The following is a 19,664-nucleotide window of genomic DNA, read 5'->3' as shown; positions in this document are numbered from 1 at the left end:
TGTTTGTTTAAAAAAGAAAAATGCTGGCCACTCATGGCTCATGACTGTAATCCTAGCTACTCAGGAGGCTAAGATATGAGGATCATGGTTCAAAGCCAGCCTGGGCTGAAAAGTCTGTGAGACACTTATCTCCAATAAACTACTCACAAAAAGCTGGAAGTGGTGCTGTGGCTCAAGTGCTAGCCTTGAGCACAAAGAGGCTCAGGGAGAGCACCCAGGCCCTTAGTTCAAGCCCCAGAACCAGTTAAAAAAAAAAAATCTTGAGCGAGGGAAGGGGTGACATTGCCCAAAAGGAAATGTACTTTTTACCTGACTTAGTGACTCTGTAACCCCTCTGTTCACCACCTTTACAATAACAATTTAAATTTTTTAAATAAAAAACTCATATACATTACTATTGAATCATAGGAAAAAACCAACAGACATAAATTTCCCCCAGTGCAGGTCTTCAGCATAAAGGGCCTCACCAGTACCTTCTGCACAGCAGGTGAGCTGCACTCCTGCTGACTGCCACCTGCAGCTCAGTTCTGCTGCTTTTGTTTCTGGAAGTACTGAGCTAGCTGCTGGATTTCAAAACACCTTCTGCCTTTATTAACCCACAAGCTTTCTCAGCAAAATGCTACTAAAATAAATAATTGAAAAAAGTAATTTCAAAAGATTCTAGTTATGCACCAATACTTAGGAGAGTTCAACCTTTCTATTATAGTCTTGTTTGGGCTCCTTATGGAGCTCAGAGAACATTTCCAAGCCATTAGTTTGAAGGAAAGCAAGGAGTAAGTCATGTGAAGATGACCTAACAAAAGCACGAAGTAGAATGTGTATTAAAGACAAGTTATTAAAGCTAAATGTAGAGCATTAAGAAAAACTGAAACGCAAAACAAGTTCTAATGTGTTTTTTAAACAACTTTAAAACAGAAAAATTTGATAAGAAAACTAGCTGAATCTTAATTAAATTGTGATGTTTTATGCTCGGATAAGATTTACAAATGAAAGTTAATTTCAGCCTACACCATTTAAATTTCCTCATACACTACACTTGTTCATCTTCCAACCAAGTTCTATGTACTACTTGTTGTGCTCAAGACCTACATTTGAAATCGATGAAGCTATTGCCTCTTGGCAAAGACCTATTCTGACCAAGTTTCTGGACTGGAGAAGTATGCTGGAACTCTGGACCCACTATCATGGTATTTACCTTCTGAGCAGCAACCCCTCCACTGTTTTCAATATTTGTTATGCTAATGACAAATGATTATTAAAGCCATCAGATCTGCACTCAGTTTGAAGCTGTCACTGTTCCGATGGGGAGAAATAACTTTCTGCTGTTTTTCTCTAAGTTATACGGATTTATTTTTTTTATCAATTTAAGTAGATTAGAATTTCTGCTTATTAATCTTACTCTCTTTTATTCTTAGTTTCAGATATAAAGTTCAAATTTTTATTAAGAGCAGCTACTTCTGAGTTTAATCATACAAAATCAGGCTCTTTACTACATAGAGCTTAGTGAGATAATGCTAGGCAGCAGCTAACACATTCAGAGAGCACAGTAACAGCCTTCCATTCCCAGTGACTGTCAAGACAATTGTAACAAACTGCTATTCTCTTCCTTTAAAAAAAACATACATATATATACACATATGTAAATATACATACATATATATATGTGTGTGTGTTGTTTTTAAATAGCAAAAGGATAGTAATAGTTGGCTTCACCTCCAAAATCATAATCTTGGAAACAGTAGCTAAGACAAGGACACTACAGTTCAGTCCATCAGAGCCTTAAGAACCTTAATTTCTAGCTTCACACCCCAAGCTCAGCATACAAACCAACCTACCTACCACATTTCACATCGGGCACCGGCTCTTAATGGCCATGTGTCTTATGCAGCAGCACATTATAGTCAAACTATGGCAACCGTTTACCACCTTCAGAATGTTTGGAGACTTTCACATTTCATCATCCTTATAATCTACAAAGACATGGATGCAATTGAGTTTAGTATTAACTTGTCTGGCACACTCAAGTGCTGAGAGAATGTAGAATTTACAGTGTTTAAGAGGAAAAACGCCATCTGAAACCATTTTTTTAAATAGTTAAGTATGGTATTTAAATATTGGTTCCCTCCTCTTCATACTTGTGATAAAAGTAAGGAGCTAGGATTCCACTGGGCCATGAGGTTAACCCCTTAGCACAGACAGTGAAGAACATCCAATGTCACAAATTCTATAGGAAGAGGAATCCAAAAGTATACAGTATTCCTGAGAAAGATCCCAGATTTTTTTTTTTCTGAATCAGTCAATCTGATTTGTTTTAGCTACATACTTAAATATGTAGGTATACTTTTGACATATTCAGAAATGGTCACTTTATTTCAATCCAGACAGCTCAGCGTAGTACAAATGATGGCAGAAAGATGCATTTGTTCAGATTTGGCTTGTCTTTTTGTTTTTAATACTGGGGATTTAAAAAAAAGTAGTTTTTATCATTTGTACCCTTCTTTCTGTTTCACTGGAGGAAATGCCCAGGGCCTCTGGGTAATCTGGGAAGACTGACTATTCCTGGGAGGGAGCCCAGCCCTGCTGAGCTTTACTCGGAGTAATGCATGATGGACTCAACGTAATTCCCAGGAAAGAGCCCAGTCACTCCATTCATCACGCCCTCATACCAGCCATCGTCATTCTTCTTGATGACATAAATAATGGCTCCTTCCTGAAAGGACAGCTCATCTTCCTTGTCCTTTGTGTAATCATATATTGCCACAACTAGAAGGGGAAAAAAACAGGATGTGAAGAAGTCTATTCCTGAAAAATAAAACCATGAGCGCTCAAAGCAACTTTATAGATAAGCACACACAAAATTTGTGTGTGTGTGTGTGTGTATACACACATCTCTATCTTGTAACCACTCCTATACAAATGAAATCCTATTTCCTGGATTCAAAAATTAAGTTAGGTTCTAATTAGTGCAAGTGGCAAAAAAAGGAAAAAGAAAACAATTAGCTGCATTTAGTCTAACATCTCAGAATATGAAAAATGGCTATTTTATCAAGCTACACTTGTGTTGAGGTACCATCACATACTGTGTAAAAACCATACTGCATAAAAACACCACATTGTGTAAAAACAATTACTTGACAGAATTAAACTAGTTCTGTGACAAACATGAGAGCCAAGTGAGTAATAAATAGATTCCTATCTCCTTCCTAATCACTGAGTAAGATGATGGTTAAATTCTCACAACTAATGTACAAATAAATAATGAGTCTACTATATAGCTCTTCTTTATAAATATAAGCTGTATTATGCCATCAATATATCAAAATAATAGTCTAAAAGTAATAACCAAGACACCTATAGGCTCTCGGCGAATGATTGATTGATTGATTGATTGATTCCTGGGGCCTGAATTCAGGGCCTCTACCACTTGGAGCCACAACTCCATTTCTGGCTTTTGGCAGTTAATTGAACATAAGAGTCTCACAGACTTTTCTGCCTAGGTTGGCTTCAAACTGTGATCCTCAGATCTCAGCCTCCTGAGTAGCTAGGATTACAGGCATGAGCCACTGGCTCCTAACTCTGTGACTTTTATCATTACTTACACCAGTGGTCACAGGGACCTATCTCACATAATCTCTGACTGCTAACTACAACTACCTCAACAGTTTGGTAAAAATTGGGTACCTTATACTCCAATTAAGACAACTTTTATTACAATCCTGTTACCAGTTTTAAACCGTTCAAGAAATTCACTCAATAAAACCATTCATCCATGCTCTTCATGCTCTGAGAAGTATATACTAGTTTTTTTTGTTTTTATTGTTTAGTTCCTCATGTAACCTTATTCCTCATATAAAGATATAGGACACAGAAACCACGACAGGGACTAATAATATCATGCAACTTGCCTTAAAAAGTTAAAAGAAAGTATGTGTTTCTGGCTCACTTTACTAAAAAATAAATGGCTTCCTTGTTTGTAAGTATCTTCTTTTTGCTGATACATTTAGGATGTTAGGAAATACTTTCCAAGGGTCTAGCGTGGAAGAGTTCAGGCTGTATTTCTTAAAAAGACAACCAAATAGGGGCTGGGAAAGTGGCTCAGTGGTAGAGCGCTTGCCTTGCATGCATGAGGCCCTGGGTTCAATTCCTCAGCACCACAGAAGCAAAAAAAGCTGGAAGTGGTGCTGTGGCTCAATTGGTAGAGCACTCGCCTTGATCTGAATAGCTGAGGGACAGCGCCCAGGCCCAGAGTCCAGGCCCCACAACTGACAAAAAGAAAAAAAAAAAAAGACAGCCAAACATGCTGGGTACCAGGTGCCTCATATCTGCATTCCTGGGAGGCCGAGATTGAACAGATAACAATAAAGCCCACCCTAAACAGAAAAGTTCATGACAGCCCTTTCTCAAGCCAGTAAGCTGGGCTTGGCTGGCACACAGCAGCCATTCTAAGCTCCCTGAGACGATTGTAGTTCCAGGACAGCTGAGGGAGAAAAGTCTCTGAGATTCCATCTCTGGAAGCCCAAAAGTAGGTTCATCACAAGATGCTAGACCTTACCTTAAAAATAACCAATGAAAAACAAATCTGGAGGTGTGGCTTAGCAATAGAGCACCACTCTAGCAAGCTTAAGTCCCTGAGTTCAAAACTCGGTTACATAAAAAAGGTAGCCAAACCCAAACTGATTCAATGTAATTTTATGTCACAAGTTAAGCTATAAACCTTGTATTTTCCAACATTTTTGTTTGTTTTTTTGGGTCCGGTTGTGGGGCCTGAACTCTGGGCCTAGGCGCTGTCCCTCAGCTCTTCAGCTCAAGGCTAGCGCTCTACCACTTGAGCCACAGCACCACTTCCGGCTTTTTTCTTTTTGCTTATGTGGTGCTGAGGAATTGAACCCAGGGCCTCAGGCATGCAAGGCAAGCGCTCTACCACTGAGCCACCTTCCCAGCCCCTCCAACATTTTTCAAAGTTAATATTTTTCAAGCCTACAAAAAAATACAGAATATAAAAAGGATGCTGCTACAATTAACTTTAGAAGCAATAAAAGTTATTTAGCTATATGTGTATTAATTTTCTGTTTTAAAATGTAGAAATTGGGGCTGGGGAGGTGGCTCAGTGGTAGAGTGCTTGCCTTGCATGCCTGAGGCCCTGGGTTCGATTCCTCAGCACCACATAAGCAGAAAAAAAAAAAAAAGCCTGAAGTGGCACTGTGGCTTAAGTGGTAGAGCACTAGCCTTGAGCTGAAGGACTGAGGGACAGCGCCCAGGCCCAGAGTTCAGGCCCCACGATGGGACCAAAAAAAATAAATAAAATGTAGAAATTATATTAGGTAGGATTGACAGAGTATGATTCCAGGACCTCTTTATAGTGGTAAAGAACTGGACAGCTGGTTTTGTTTTTTCTTCCCTGCCTCCCTGCCCCCACTCATACCAGAGTCTGAACTCAGGATCTTATGCTCACTTGGCTTTCTTGATCAGACTGACCCTCTACTACTTAGGCCATGCCTCCATTTTGCTGGTTATTTGGAGATAGAATCTCATGGACTTTTTCAGTCCAGGTTGCCTGTGAATTATGATCCTCTAATCTCAGCCTGCTGAGTAGCTAGGATTATAAGCATGAGCCACCAATGCATTTATGCCTATTATTACTATTGGTGAGTTAGCTGTTAACATTAGTGATCAGTTATGAAGCTGCTTTTTGTTTTGCTTTGCCATTTTTTGCATACTGGAATTGAAACCCAGGGCCTTGAGTGCTTGCTTGCTAAGCAGGTACTCTTACCACTTAAGCCACTCCACCAGTCCTTTTTTTAAAATAATGTTGGCTATTCTCAACGTGGGGTCTCATTTTATGTCCAGGCAGGCGTAGGCTACAACCCCATTTGTGCTTCTTTGGTCACTGGGATGACAAGACACATACTACTCAGCCACTGGCTATGCCCAGGCTGGCTTCAAGCAGTAGATCCCCTAATCTCCACCTCCAAAGGACTAGCATTACAGGCTTGAGCTGCTATACCCAGTAGCTCAAAAACAAAAAGAACATATACACACACCAAACACACACACACACACATACAATGCTGTTTAAAATATTCATTTTCATTCCGGGGAAAGCATACGCCAGTAAATTACTTATTTACTTTTACATCACAAAGCTATTCTTCAAAAGGAAGGCACATTTGAATTACAGCAAAAGACTTTATCAAAATAATTCTAGAACCAGTATGGTGGAATATGAGGCCAAGGCACAACTAGGCCAGACCGGAAAAGAGGAAGCATAGTGAGATGACGCTGTCTAAAACAAAAACAAAACTCTTCTCATCAGGCTTCTAAATACGTAAATACCAGCTAGTTCTAACTAAACTCTATATTCTGTATTATTCAACCAACCAGTTATTAAGAAATACTACCTAAATATACACTGGGGGAAAAAAACTGAGATGATACCAAACTAAAATGAAAAGTGATATATAGAGGTGACTAGTAGGAGCTAAAAAAGAATGACTACCAAATACTGTAGAGCATGTACCTAGGAATTAAGTACAGTAAATTGGTAGAAAATCAGAACATAAGTAAGATTATCTATCTCAATATACTCCTTATTAAGTCATGTTCTGAAATGAGATGATTTACATGGGAAAAGCAATGCTTATCCTGAATAGTAAAATCCCACTTAACATAGTTTGGAACTGGTGTGTGATCTGACATCAGATAGAACAAGGCTAACTCAGACATTATCAGTGAAGAGTATGTTAAACTGCTTAACAATACAGTGGGAATTAACAGACTTTCCAGAACCTAATAGGAATGCTATTTCTATTAAAATGATACTGCTTAGTTCACGCAATCATACTGTTTCTGTCCACCATTCTGAAGTAACTGTCACTGAAAGGTGACCACTGAAGAAAAGGTTCTAATTTTGAGATCCAGTCTCCTCATTCTGTTCTTCAATGACCTTCATGCAGTGTTCAGCACTGATTACCTGTGACATCTTCCTTAACTATATTTTCTCCTGTTTCTATTATTATCACTCCTCTTACCTTCCCTAAATCACTGATCACACAGTATAGAGATTTTTTTTTGGGGGGGGGGGTAATTACTATCACCAGTGCTTGAACTCAGGGCCTTGTGTTCTCACTTGACCACACCCAGTCTGGAGATGAAGTCTTGTAGCCTTTTTCTCCCTGGATGGCTTCAAATCTCAATCCTCCAGGTCTCAGACTCCTGAGGAACTATGATTGCAGGTGTGAGCCACTGGCACTAGATCATTATTCATTTTTTATTATCAATAGAGCAGCCATGCTGACTTAGAGGAACAGAGGAAAACACAGGGAAGAGACTATCTTGTGAGGACAGAAATGTTACCTGACATTTATCACAAATTATTCATACATCTAGGTAAAAGAAACACAGATGAGCTGGAGATGCAGAAGAACAGATGACTTGATAAAAAGGAAGGGAGGTGAAATGGCACAGACAGAAATTCACCAAGAAGAATGTAATGCAAGCAAATACTGTAACACAAGAATCTGGCAAATCCCAGCACTTAAGCTTAGGATAATGGTTAGGATAATATTCTATCATTCAAATCACAACTATCACACTTTCTGATTTACAGTACATACTTAACTTTCCTATTCTTTTTATTCCAATAAGGGTCCTTGTACATTCTAGGAAAACACTCTGTCACTGAGCTATACCGCTGGCCATTATCTCCTATTTCTTCTTTTTTTTTTTGGGTCCAGTCGTGGAGCCTGAACTCTGGGTCTGGGCGCTGTCCCTCAGCTCTTCAGCTCAAGGCTAGCACTCTACCACTTGAGCCACAGTGCCACTTCCAGCTTTTTTTTCTCATGTGGTGTTGAGGAATTGAACCCAGGGCCTCGAGCATGCAAGGCAAGTGCTCTACCACTGAGCCACCTTCCCAGCCCGCTATCTCCTATTTCTTCTGTCCAAAAATGTAGACAAGAATGTCAGGTTTTTCTATTTTTGCATAGAAGTTTTTTTTTTAATTTAATGGTTCTGGAGTTTTGAACTTGGGGCCTGGTGCTTTCTAGGAGATGCTCTACTACTTGAGCCAAAACCCCAGCCCTTCTTTGGTTTAGTTTAGGTAGTGTCTTATGTTTTGGCTCAGGACTAACATCAAACTGTAATCCTCTTCCTACCAACCACAAGCGTGCACTACCACACCCAGCCTGCTGATTGAGTTGAGGGTCACACTAACTTTGCACCAGGGCTGGCCTCAAACCACAATCCTAATTACTGGCTCCTGAATAGCTGGAATTACAGGTCTGAGGCCTATGCCCACTACCAAAGATTCAGTATATATATATATATAATTATTATATCCTATTTAGTGAAATAATTTAATTATCCTTACAAAATATCGATCTTTACTACAGATGATATTCCTGGCTCTGAATATACTTTCACATTAATATAGTCAATACAGCTCTCTTATTCTTTTTCTTTTACTCAAAATTGTCTTTACATTTCAAGTGGATTTCTTAGATACAGTATAAAGTATAAGCGTCTTTTATCAGGAGGCCCATGTGATGCAAAAGTGTGGGCAGCCACTGGCCAACACAGCCAATGAGGAAACTAGCCTGTCATCCATGAGGAATGAATCTTACTCATTTGTACACGACCTTGAGGAAGCAGAAAAGCCTTTTGTGATTTTTGTCTTATACAACTCATTTGTAAAATTCAAGTTCAATAGACAACAGATAACCATAACTTAAATAAAATTACACACAATTTTACTACCATGATTTTCAAAATCATAAACCTTGCAAATTATATCACCAAAATTCAGTGGAAGACACAAATAAATAAAAGTTTACCTATCAGTAAAAAGAATAAACAAAATTATCTCTTTAGCTGGACATTGGTAGCTCAAGCCTATATTCCTGGCTACTCAGGAAGCTAAGATCTGAGGATTGTGGTTCAAAGCCAGCCCAGAGAGGAAAGGCCATGAGATTCTTATTTCCAATTAACCACCTGAAAACCAGAAGTGGAGCGATGGCTCAAAGTGGTAAAGTGCTAGCCTTGAGTGAAAAAGCTCAGGGACAGCGCCCAGGCCTCGGTACAAGTAGCCCAAGACCAACAACAACAAAAAAGATTCTCTCTTTAGTACCAGCCAATTTCATTTCTATGTATACTTATTTTCCCACTACTCCAGTTAACTCCTGAACTTACCTTTTTCCAAGTAAGACCTTGGAGCCCATGGCGGGTCCTCTTCAGCATAAGGATCACTGTACTCAACCACAGCTGCCTCCTCCTCCTCATAATCTTCTGGAGGGGGAGGGGGAGGAGGAGATTCATCAAAGACTGGCTCTTCCACAGGTGGCGGTGGAGGTGGTGTATCTGAAACTAAAAGTAACAGTATTTTTTACCTCAGCTTCAGAGTCATGAAATGCAAACCAATACTTGAATATAATCTTTTAAAAGCTGAGTGTTCCGTATCAAATACATGAATGTGCTGTACCTCTAAGCATGGCTTTCTTTCACCATTTTACTTAGTACTGATAAGGGTTGAATATTTACTGAAATCATTACTGTGGACTAGGACTCCGCAACTTTTTTTTCCTCTTTGGGGCTTGAACTCAGTGCCTCATGTTTTCACTTGGTTTTTTTAGTTCAAGGCAGGTGCTCTACTACTTGAGCCACACTTCCACTTCCAGCTCTGGAACCTTTTTATGTTAACAATCTTTTCAAATAAATCAGTATAACATACATTTAAGCTTTATACTGTGTTCAAGGCAATATGAGAAATATTAATAATATGGATATTTCATTTATAACAATTTCAAGTCCAGGGAATAGTAAAATTTCAACAACCTACTTACTTTCCTGTTGATTCTAATTTTAAAGATGTGAAAATGGGCTTCAAGATTTAATAGTTCTACAGCAGTAAGCAGAGAAAGACCCTGAGTGGTTATGTCTGTTACCTTTAAAACTGTAATACAGAATTTGATAGTTAATAACATTAAGGTTATGTTTCACTATGATTCATTCTATAAAAATCAACTAAGAGTCTATGTTCAGCCTTGAGAAAAGAGCAGTGGACAAAAGACAAAAAAAAAAAATGGATAGCCAAACTTCCATTTACAATTACGCAGAATAAGTGTGGTAAGATGCAATGGAATATGAAGCATAGAATGAATCTCCTATGTGGTTAGGAACGGATCTCTTAGACCTGAGGATAAGGAAGAGTTAATGACTAGGAGTCAATATGGTATGAGATGGATATTTCATGTCAGATAAAAACCCAAAAACAAAGCAAAATAAAACAAGCACTAAAGTACTAACTAAAGTAAGTACTAAACAGGAGCATTAGTCTGAATGTATACATCTTTCTAATATCTCTAAAATCAGCCACAGCACATCTTATACAAAAAGAAGGAAGCCACTTGGGATCCCACAGGGGATCATGGTTCAAAGCCAGCCTAGGCATTAAGAAGTTCACAAGAAGCCAGGCACTGGTGGCTCAAATCTGTGATCCTAGCTATTTGGGAAGCTGAGAACAGAAGCATCACAGTTTGAGGTCAGCCTGGACAGAAAAGTTATCAAGTCCCCTTCTCAATCCATAGGAGGGCACAGTTGTGTGTGTCTGGTCATTCCAAACTACACAGGAGGCTGAGATTGGAAGGCTTGTGGTTCCAGAACAGTCCAGAGGAAAGTCTTCCCTCCACAGAAGGGAAGCTGGACAGGGTGCCATACGCCTGTGCTCTCTGTCATGACCTAGTCTATGGAAGGTGGACCAAGGCTCAGGCAAGCCACAGGTAGGAAACAGATCCATCACAGAAACAGCCAAGGAAAAACAGAGCTTGAGGAAAGGCTCAGCAGTATCCCAGCCCAGCAAGCGTGAGGCCTGGAATTGAAATTCCTAGTGCTACAAAAATAAAAATAAAAGTTTGAGAGACACCATCTCAACTAAGTGCTGGGCATGGTGGTATAGATACAGGGGAAGAACAATGGCTGAGCACAACTGGGGGGATCTGCCATCCCAGCAACACCGGGAAACACAAGCAGGAATGGCAGCTCAGAACCCAGGCATAAAGCAATACCCAACTCAAAAATAACCAAAATATACCATTCATTTAAATGGATTCTAGGAAATGGAAACATGGGTTTTTATTGGTGGTGGTGGTGATTTGGAGGATTTTCTTTTTCTTTTTAGGGAGGGCAAAGGGGGAGCAAAAAGGAAAGGAGGAAGGATGAACAAAGATAATCATGCTATTCAGTACATATTATGTGGAAAATGAACTGTGTAACTTGTGAGCAGGGTCAGAGGGAGAAACGGGAAACCGAAGGGATGACATTGTCCAAAAAGAGAAACGGACTTATTACCTGACTTATGAAATAGTAACCCCTCTGTAAACACCTTAATAGTAACAACATAAAGTTATATTTAACATTTAAAAATAACCAAAATTTAAAGGGCTGGAGAACTGAGCACTGGTGACCCATGTCCATAACCCTAGCTAATCAGGAGGCTGACCTGGAGAATCATGGTCCTAAGCCAGCAAGGGCAGAAAAGCCTGAAACTCCCATCTCCAATTAATCCACAAAATGCTGGACTTGAGGCATGGTTCAAGTGGAAAAGTGCCAGCTTGAGCAAGCAAGCCAAGTAAAAGCACTGAGCCAAGTTCAAGCTCTAATACCAAAACTCACACATACACATACAAGAGAAGAGAGGAAGGGAGACTAGAGGATCCCCAAAAGGCAATCAAATGTCGTAGGGTGTCTGAACTAATATATAGGCAATTAAAATATATAGGCAATTAAAAATATAGGCAATGTTTTACAACCATATATAAAGACATCTCTAAAGGAATTGGTGAGTCATATACTTCACTAACATCAAAACAGTATTTCCAGAGATATATTCATGAAATATTTTGGTATTTCTACAATAATTGCTACTTTCACTAAAGCCTGGTGAAAAATAATGGCACCCTGAGGGGGGGGATGGGCAGGGATGGGAAGGGGAAACAAAGGAGGAGGCAACAATGCTTGATAAAAATGTACTCATTACCTTGCTCATGTAATTTAACTCCTCTGTACGGTATTTTCACAATCAAAAATAGCAGTAATAATGGCACCCTACTTCATAATAGTATCTAGCTTTCAAGTTCTGTTTTTTACAAATACAGTAACTTTTTAGTTTCTATACAAACTGATGGATTAGTGAATGTTATTTTCAAGATCTTGCCTGTACTCCAGAGGCTGCTTAAAATATTTCTTCATAATGAGTGACATCATGTCACAGAACAATGGTAGAATTCTCCAAGACCCATGTTCAAGCAATTCACTTCATTAATCAATTAATTATAGATTAATTAATTTGTGATGACAGAAGGTTTTTCTTACTATAATGTTTCAATTTTCCTTTTACATTGGAACATAAAATGGAACCAAATTAGAAGCTCTTCAATTTTGGTACTTTAAATTCTTTTATACTTGGTTTGCCTTTTCAATGCTGCAGAATTCTTTTTTTAATTTTTAATTTTTTGGGGGAGTGCTGGTCATAACAGTCTCCTAGACTTTCTTGCCAAGGCTCGTTTCAAACTGTGATCCTCATATCTCAGCCTCCTGAGTAGCTAGGATCTATAGGCTTGAGCCACTGGCACTCGGTTTGTAGAAACATTTTTAAAGAGCAAGAAACAATGATCTTTTCTCCCACATCTAATCTGGCTGGCTAACAAAGGTCACGCAGTGGCTGTCCTGAACACATACATGCTGGGCCAGCTGAATCTTGCTGACAGGGCATTTTCTCCCTGAGCTAGCATGGGAAAACCATGCACAAACCAAAAGAACAGAGGGCCTCAAACAGCGTAATCTAAGATGCAAGGACCCCTCAAGTTTAGACCCTAGAGTTGCTTGGGGGTCTCAGAGACCTCCTCCCAACTGCTAAGAATCCTACAGGTTTGTGAGCTCTGGCAGGGCAACAGGAAGGGGCAAGGATAGCCAGCTTCTTAGGGTTCTAGAAGCTAAGGGGTCAACGCAAGCGCCAGAACCTCTAAGCAAAGGGGGAGAGGGTCATAAGAATCTTAAGATTTGTGAAGGGCCTTTAGCTTCTGAGAAATGAGGGAAATAAGATTAGTTAAGCCCCAAACCCTTATTTGTCAGCTCACAGAGGTTTTTGTTGGTACAACAGAAGAAACCTAGTGAGAGTAAGGTGTGGTGAAGCCTGAGACTCCCAAAGTTAGGGAAGGTGTTTGATGAGCTGCAGCGCTAGCCAGAGACCAGCGGTCACATGAGCGGTCATCTGGAAAAGATGGAAGCCACAGAGTTAATTAGAAGATAACTTTGCTAAACCAGCTTCCAAGTGAGATGAGAAAATGGCAACATGCTTTGTCCAGCCCTGTGGTGTGGCTAAAGTAATCTCACCATTCTCTGAATGTAGGTCATATCTGCTACCTGATAAACAGAATTCAGCATGGTGATTTAAAAAAAGAAGAAATCTACCTAATCACATAGGAAAATAGCTCTTTAACCGAACATCTTAAGAAGTCATAGGATCACAAGTATTACAGTTATTCATAGGGTACCTTCCAATAAACAGATGTAGATAAAATAGACTTTTTAAAGAAAAAAAATCATCAAACAGAAAAGTCAAAGGCATCTGGAAGTGACACTGAGCCCTCAGAGCAGTAACATGGGATTATAACCAGTTAATATAGAAAATTTCCTCCCACCCCCACCCCCCAATACTAACACTGGAACTTAAAGTCGGGGCTTCATGCTCTCACTTGTCTTTTTAGCTCATGTCTGTGAGTCTACCAATTGAGCCAGTACTCCAATTCCAGCTTTCTGGTAGTTTACTGGAGATTAATGTCTCAGATTTGTATGCTTGAGCAGGCTTCTCCACTACTGAACCACACTGCCACTTCTGGCTTTTTGTTCGTTAATTGGGGATAAAAGTCTCACAGTCTTTTCTGCATGGAATGGATTAAAACTGCCATCCTCAGATCTCAGCCTACTGAGTAGCTAGGATTACAGGTATAAGCAACCAGGGCCTGCCACAAACACATCTTGGGAGAACGTTTACATTTTGTTGGTCCAACAAAAAAGGTTGGACCAAAAGTGCCTACTATGTGTCAGATACTTTTCTAAGTGCTAAGGAGAGCAGCCAAGTCCTGCTCTCACAGAGCACATTCCACTACTACCAGTGCCCATTTCTAAAGAGCCTTAAGCAACAAATTGCTAATGTTTCTTTCCCATCAGTGACACCATCATTTTTATGAGATGTACACATCTGTGCTGATGACAATAAATCTTAAGACATAGTTCTGTTGAACATCTCACCTCTCCTCACAGCAACCAAAAGTCTGACTATAACTTTAGGCACACTTTTGAGCCTTTCAGTGGGGGAGCTGGGGATGCCAGGGATAGAACCTAGGGCTTTGTACCGTGCTGGACAAGTGTTCTACCACTGCTTATCTTCAGCTCTAGATCGCTTCCTTCCTTCCTTCCTTCCTACCTTCCTTCCTACCTTCCTTCTTTCCTTCCTTCAAGTGTTCTACCACTGCTTATCTTCAGCTCTAGATCCCTCCCTCCCTCCCTCCCTCCCTCCCTTCCTTCCTTCCTTCCTTCCCTGGGTCTGAACTGTCTTGTGCTTGCTAGGCAGATACTCATCACTTGAGACATAACCTTATGCCTTTTCTCTATTTTCCTTTAGTTATTATTCAAGCAGGGTCTCATGCCTCCAGTGAAACTGGGATAACGTTTATGTGCCACCACACGCAGCTTATTTGTTACAATGGGTTCTCAACTTTTTGCCTGGCCTCACCTTAAACGAACATCCACCCTAACTTCACCTTCCAATTAGCTGGGATTACTTTTTACAGCAATATATAATTTACTAGAGTAACAAACTGCTCACACATGATTAGCCAAACACCAGGTTTAAAGCAGATAATATTCAGAACACTTGAAAGCTCAATAATAGCAAAGGAGATGTTTAAAAAATTACTATAGCTTTTATGCAGTAATAATGCTGCATCCTTATACTTGTTTACATTTCTTTCCAGTGAAAATGATTCCATGTACAGTCTGTGTTTGTTGTTTTTTGCCAGTCCTGGGGCTTGAGCTCAGAACCTAGGCACTGTCCTTGAGCTTCTTTTGCTCAAGGCTACCACTTGAGCCACAGTGCCACTTCAGGCTTTTTCTGTGTATGTGGTACTGTGGAATCAAACCCAGGGCTTCATGCACGCTAGGCAAGCACTCTACCAACTAAGCCACATTCCCAGCCCTAGCCTGTGTTTATATAAGCCTAGTTTTCACAAAATTTATACCATATTGTACCATATTTTATGAGAATAAATTATAATAAGCATTTATGTATTTATAACATTACCTTTTTCTTTTTCATTGTTTTTTCTGTGTCTCTCTCTTATCTCTCTGTCCCTTTCTCTTTTTACTGGTTCTGGGGCTGGAACTCAAGCATAGGTGCTGTCTCTGAGCTTCTTTTGCTCAAGGCTATCGCTCTACCACTTAAGCCAAGAGTTCTACTTCCTGCAGTTTTTTTGGGGGGGGGAGGTAGTTCATTGGAGATAAAGATTTTCATAGACTTTCCTGCCCAACCTGGCTTCAAACTAACTCTCAGATCTCAGCCTCCTGAATAGCTAGCATTATAGATATGAGCCCCAGCGCCCAGCTTCTTTTTTAGTATGAATTTTTAGGTCATCATGAATCTCAAAAAAATTATGCATAAGTGGATCCAAGCAATTCAAATTTGTGTCTGTGACTATCATGCACTCTTCTAATCATAATGCCATGCCTTATATAGAATGCTTACAGGAGAATTCACCTATCAAAGGGACTATCTTCACTGGTTTCCATGACAGCAATTCCTCACTGACATTTAGGAAAACAAGTCTCCAGAGCTTCCTTAGGAGACTCAATGTGCCAATAAAATTAGTTATCTGAATACACATGATTCAACACGAGATCACAAGTCAAAGTAAATTCATTGTCCATCTGAGAAGCCACTTGGGAGACAAACTGTCAGCCTGGTCCTCTGGCACCTATTATAACATGGCTGTTTTTGTACTTGGAATCATGAGATTGGAAGAAAGAACTATATACAAACTTCTACAACTCTCATGAGAGAAATCTATACTACTACCTACTCTAGATTTTTGTGGATATCTGCTAATTACACTATCTTTTCAGCTTCATGTGAGCTTTCTTTCCTTATATGTGTATAACTCTAGATTACTGTCTTATCCTTACTGCACTTTTTGTTTGTTTCAGTGCTGGAATAAAAACCCAGAGCCTCTATGCTGAGCATGTGTTCTACCACTGAACTACAACTACCAGCTGCTACTGAAGCCATTTGAAAGTAGAAAATTTCATTTTCATTATTTTATCATCCCCACTGGCCATTCATACAGTGACTTATAATACCCAAATACGTGAAATATCACTGCGTGAATGACTAGTCAACCATAAATAAACAACATTTTATGCCTATAATCTGATCTACAGCATAAAGAAGACATAACTTACTATTTTCTTGGACTCTGGCCACAAATCCCATTAAAGGTAACTGAGGAGTTACCTGAAGGATGGAGGGAGGAGGAGGAGCAAGAGATACTGCAAAAACAAAAAAGGTGTGGAGGATAAGGGGTAAGGGAGAGTTACTTAAAAAGGGAAAGGATAATACAATAAATGAGAACATACAAAGGAAGAAAACCACTCCATATTTTATATGCTGTCTTAAGGATACCCTTTCCAGGGGATAACTCTTTTTTTTTTTTTTTTGGTCAGCCATGGGGCCTGAACTCTGGGCCTGGGTGCTGTCCCTCAGCTCTTCAGCTCAAGGCGAGCACTCTATTAGTTGAGCCACAGCTTTTTCTGCTTATGTGGTGCTGAGGAATCAAACCCAGGGCCTCATGCATGCAAGGCAAGCACTCTACCACTGAGCCACCTTCCGAGCCAGAGATAACTTATTAACACACAAAACAAAGTATTAGAGAAGTTTTATTATGTTCTAAAAAAAATTACAAATTGAAGCACTTATCACATACAGATTTACTCTAATAATGGCAATTGATTTTTCTTCATATTTATAAAAACCTCTTCAAAGAAAATTTTCTGCAAACTGCCATGAATAATTTGGTTCTCTGAATTTTACCTTGAAGCTTAAAAGTTGATATGTTTGTTAATACCTAAATTCAGGTTTTTTTAAAAAAATATTTCAATATGCTAACTGATTCTTCATTAAACAAATACTAAGTGGCAATTATTCTGCTAAGAGACCAACATCAAAACCTATTGCTGAGAATCAGGTGCTGTGAGTACAGTTTTTTATAATCCCAAGTCATTGATATATTTCCTCCCTGAGGAGACAGAGGACTGCCTGCCTCACTGAAGTCACTCTGAGGAGACTGAGATGAATTCTCCCCAAGATGTTTATCACTTTCCCTCAAACACCTGGTACAGAGCCTAGCACTAGAGTAAAACTTCAACAAATGTTGCACAATGCAAAAAAAAAAAACCTAGCTACCTCAACAATTAAACAAGATTACTTTTAGAGTTAGTTTCCTTTAGAATGGGTATAATGTATTAAATGCATCTTCTCAAAGACAGAATGCCTTTACCACCTTCAATTTCAACAGGAGTTGAAAAGATAAGCTGAGGGAACTGAGGGCAGAGACTTAGAATCATGAAACAGCACAAAAGTTCACAAGCTTCCAGAAATGGTGCCATGACTAGCATAAGATTCCCTGAAAAGTGAAACTCCAGGATGATGGATGGATGTAGTAGAAAAAGACCTGATCAGCTACTTTTTTTTGTCTGGGTAGTAAATCAAGTTAACTACTTTGAACCTAATTGGTAACTGCGAGTGAAAGAAACATAACTTACTTCAAAAAATGTTTCAAAAGATAAATAGAGGGGGAAAAAAAAGTACTATAGATGCAGAAAGCCTAATCCCAGGCCAAGCCACACAATCAACATAATTTCTAAAAACAGAAGAAGAGTATTTAGTAATTGTGTGGAGAAAGAGTACGTGGTAACTTATGTTTTGGCTACTCAGAAAGGACAGCAATAAGGCAAGTATGATTCTTAGATTTTTAGCCTTTGTAACTACAAAAATGAAGAAGTCATAAACTACCTACAAAGCCTTCATAGGCAAATACCTCAGTAAACATGTTGGGAAGAGATAGTACTATAGTAACATAACAAGCACATATTTAGGAGGCAACTGAAAAATATGGGTTGAGTTTATGTGAAAAATCAAGAGGCATAAAGTCAGAAATCAGTAGTAGATATATAATAATTGATACTGTAGATAGATTCAGGGAAAACACAAATTGCCCAGAGAAAAGCCAAAGAGATAATCTTGAACAATATCTAGATGTAAGGGATACAAAGTATAGCCTCAGAAAATAGTTTCTTTCTTTAAGAAATACCTTTACTTAAGAGTTTTCCTTAAAGTCACACTTCTTGGAAGTAAATTCTTGATTTATGGGGTCTTGGAACAATCGTCGATGTGTTCACAATACCCTGTTTCTAATACACAGAAGAAACAGAAGACAAGGAACAGAGAAGGGAGCTCAAACAAAATAGACAAAGTCAGCAAGCCCTAAAAAAAGAGATTAGGTGCAAATTCACATCAAAGATGATGAAATGCTCCTCTTCTGTTAGCATACACCCCAAACTTCTTTGTAACAATACAGTAGGAAACTTCCCACTTTAGTCAATCTTTCTCTACCAGATAAAAATACTTGAACAAAAAGAGATCAGTAATTTGACAGTAGTCTTTTTATGATAGGTGAGTTTATTATTTTTAAAAGATGAATGAGTATGCCTTACTTCCTCCTAGATGTGAGACCACCGTGCTTTTAAGGAGTGCATCAAAAGCAAAAAGAGAAAAAAGCAATCCCATATCTTCTGTAAATAGAATTATTTTAGAAGAAGATTATTTTCAAATCTACTCTTACAGCATTTTCAAAAATTAAGTCACTCAATATTCTAGATTTTTTTGCCCACAACAAATCTTCAATTTGACCAGAATGCCTGTAAACCAAACATAAAATTCTACTCAGAGTAGGGGTAGGGGGTTGGGGGTGTTAATACTCAGATTCTCATGCTCTTGCTTGACTTTTTCTCTGATGCTCTACAACTTGAACGAAACCTCCAGTTCCAAATTTTTGCTAATTAACTGAAGGCAAGAGTCTTTACAGACTTTTTTGCCTTGATAAGCTTTGAATTGCAATTCTCAGTTCTCAGCCTGATAACTAGATTCTAGGTGTTAGCCTCCAGTGCCCAGCTAAAAGTCTATTTCAGACTAGATTTACCTTCCTTAGAGTAGAGCTGAAAACGAACTATTTTCTGGGAGAAAGAAGGATCTTTATGCAAATACTAGAACTAGTCAGTAATTCTAGTCCTAGGTGTCTTGTGAATAGGAAAGAATAGGAAGTATAAAGCCATATAGCTCACTAGTTAGAATATGGGCTTAGTATGCCTAAGGCCCTGGGTTCCATCCCTAGAACAATGGCAACAAAAAAATGGAAAGTAATTTTATAAAGTTTTGTTTCATTATTTAGCCAAGATATCTTGTTCCTCATATGACAAGACCATAACTTCATACCACCAAACATTTCCCAAATTTGGATTCAATTAAATTATTTTCATAACATACAATAATGGAGTTAATCTGAAAA

The 19,664-nt window shown here is 39.0% G+C and overlaps 1 protein-coding gene across 8 annotated transcripts in view; it reads right to left on the bottom strand.

The window, feature by feature from the left end:
• Window positions 1-1,048: 1,048 nt before the first annotated feature.
• Window positions 1,049-19,664, bottom strand: part of Abi2 (abl interactor 2) — a 69,908-nt gene continuing 51,292 nt past the window's right edge. For 2 of the 8 annotated variants that reach the window (XM_042667040.1, XM_042667041.1), the window contains exons 8-11: window positions 16,504-16,590; window positions 9,184-9,357; window positions 2,671-2,763; window positions 1,049-2,455 (exon numbers count right to left, since the gene is read on the bottom strand). In XM_042667040.1, the coding sequence (XP_042522974.1) occupies window positions 2,373-2,455; window positions 2,671-2,763; window positions 9,184-9,357; window positions 16,504-16,590 (437 nt within the window). In that variant the 3' untranslated portion in view covers window positions 1,049-2,372. Of the gene's footprint in view, window positions 2,764-9,183; window positions 9,358-16,503; window positions 16,591-19,664 lie in introns of all 8 variants that reach the window. The other 6 variants (XM_042667036.1, XM_042667037.1, XM_042667042.1 and 3 more) reach the window with 3 other exon arrangements.

Source organism: Dipodomys spectabilis, unplaced genomic scaffold (assembly GCF_019054845.1).
Source record: "Dipodomys spectabilis isolate Male_0828 unplaced genomic scaffold, ASM1905484v1 ptg000373l, whole genome shotgun sequence".
Classification (NCBI taxonomy): domain Eukaryota; kingdom Metazoa; phylum Chordata; class Mammalia; order Rodentia; family Heteromyidae; genus Dipodomys; species Dipodomys spectabilis.
Note: the sequence above shows the minus strand (reverse complement) of the source record. Positions and strands in the feature narration are given on the sequence as shown.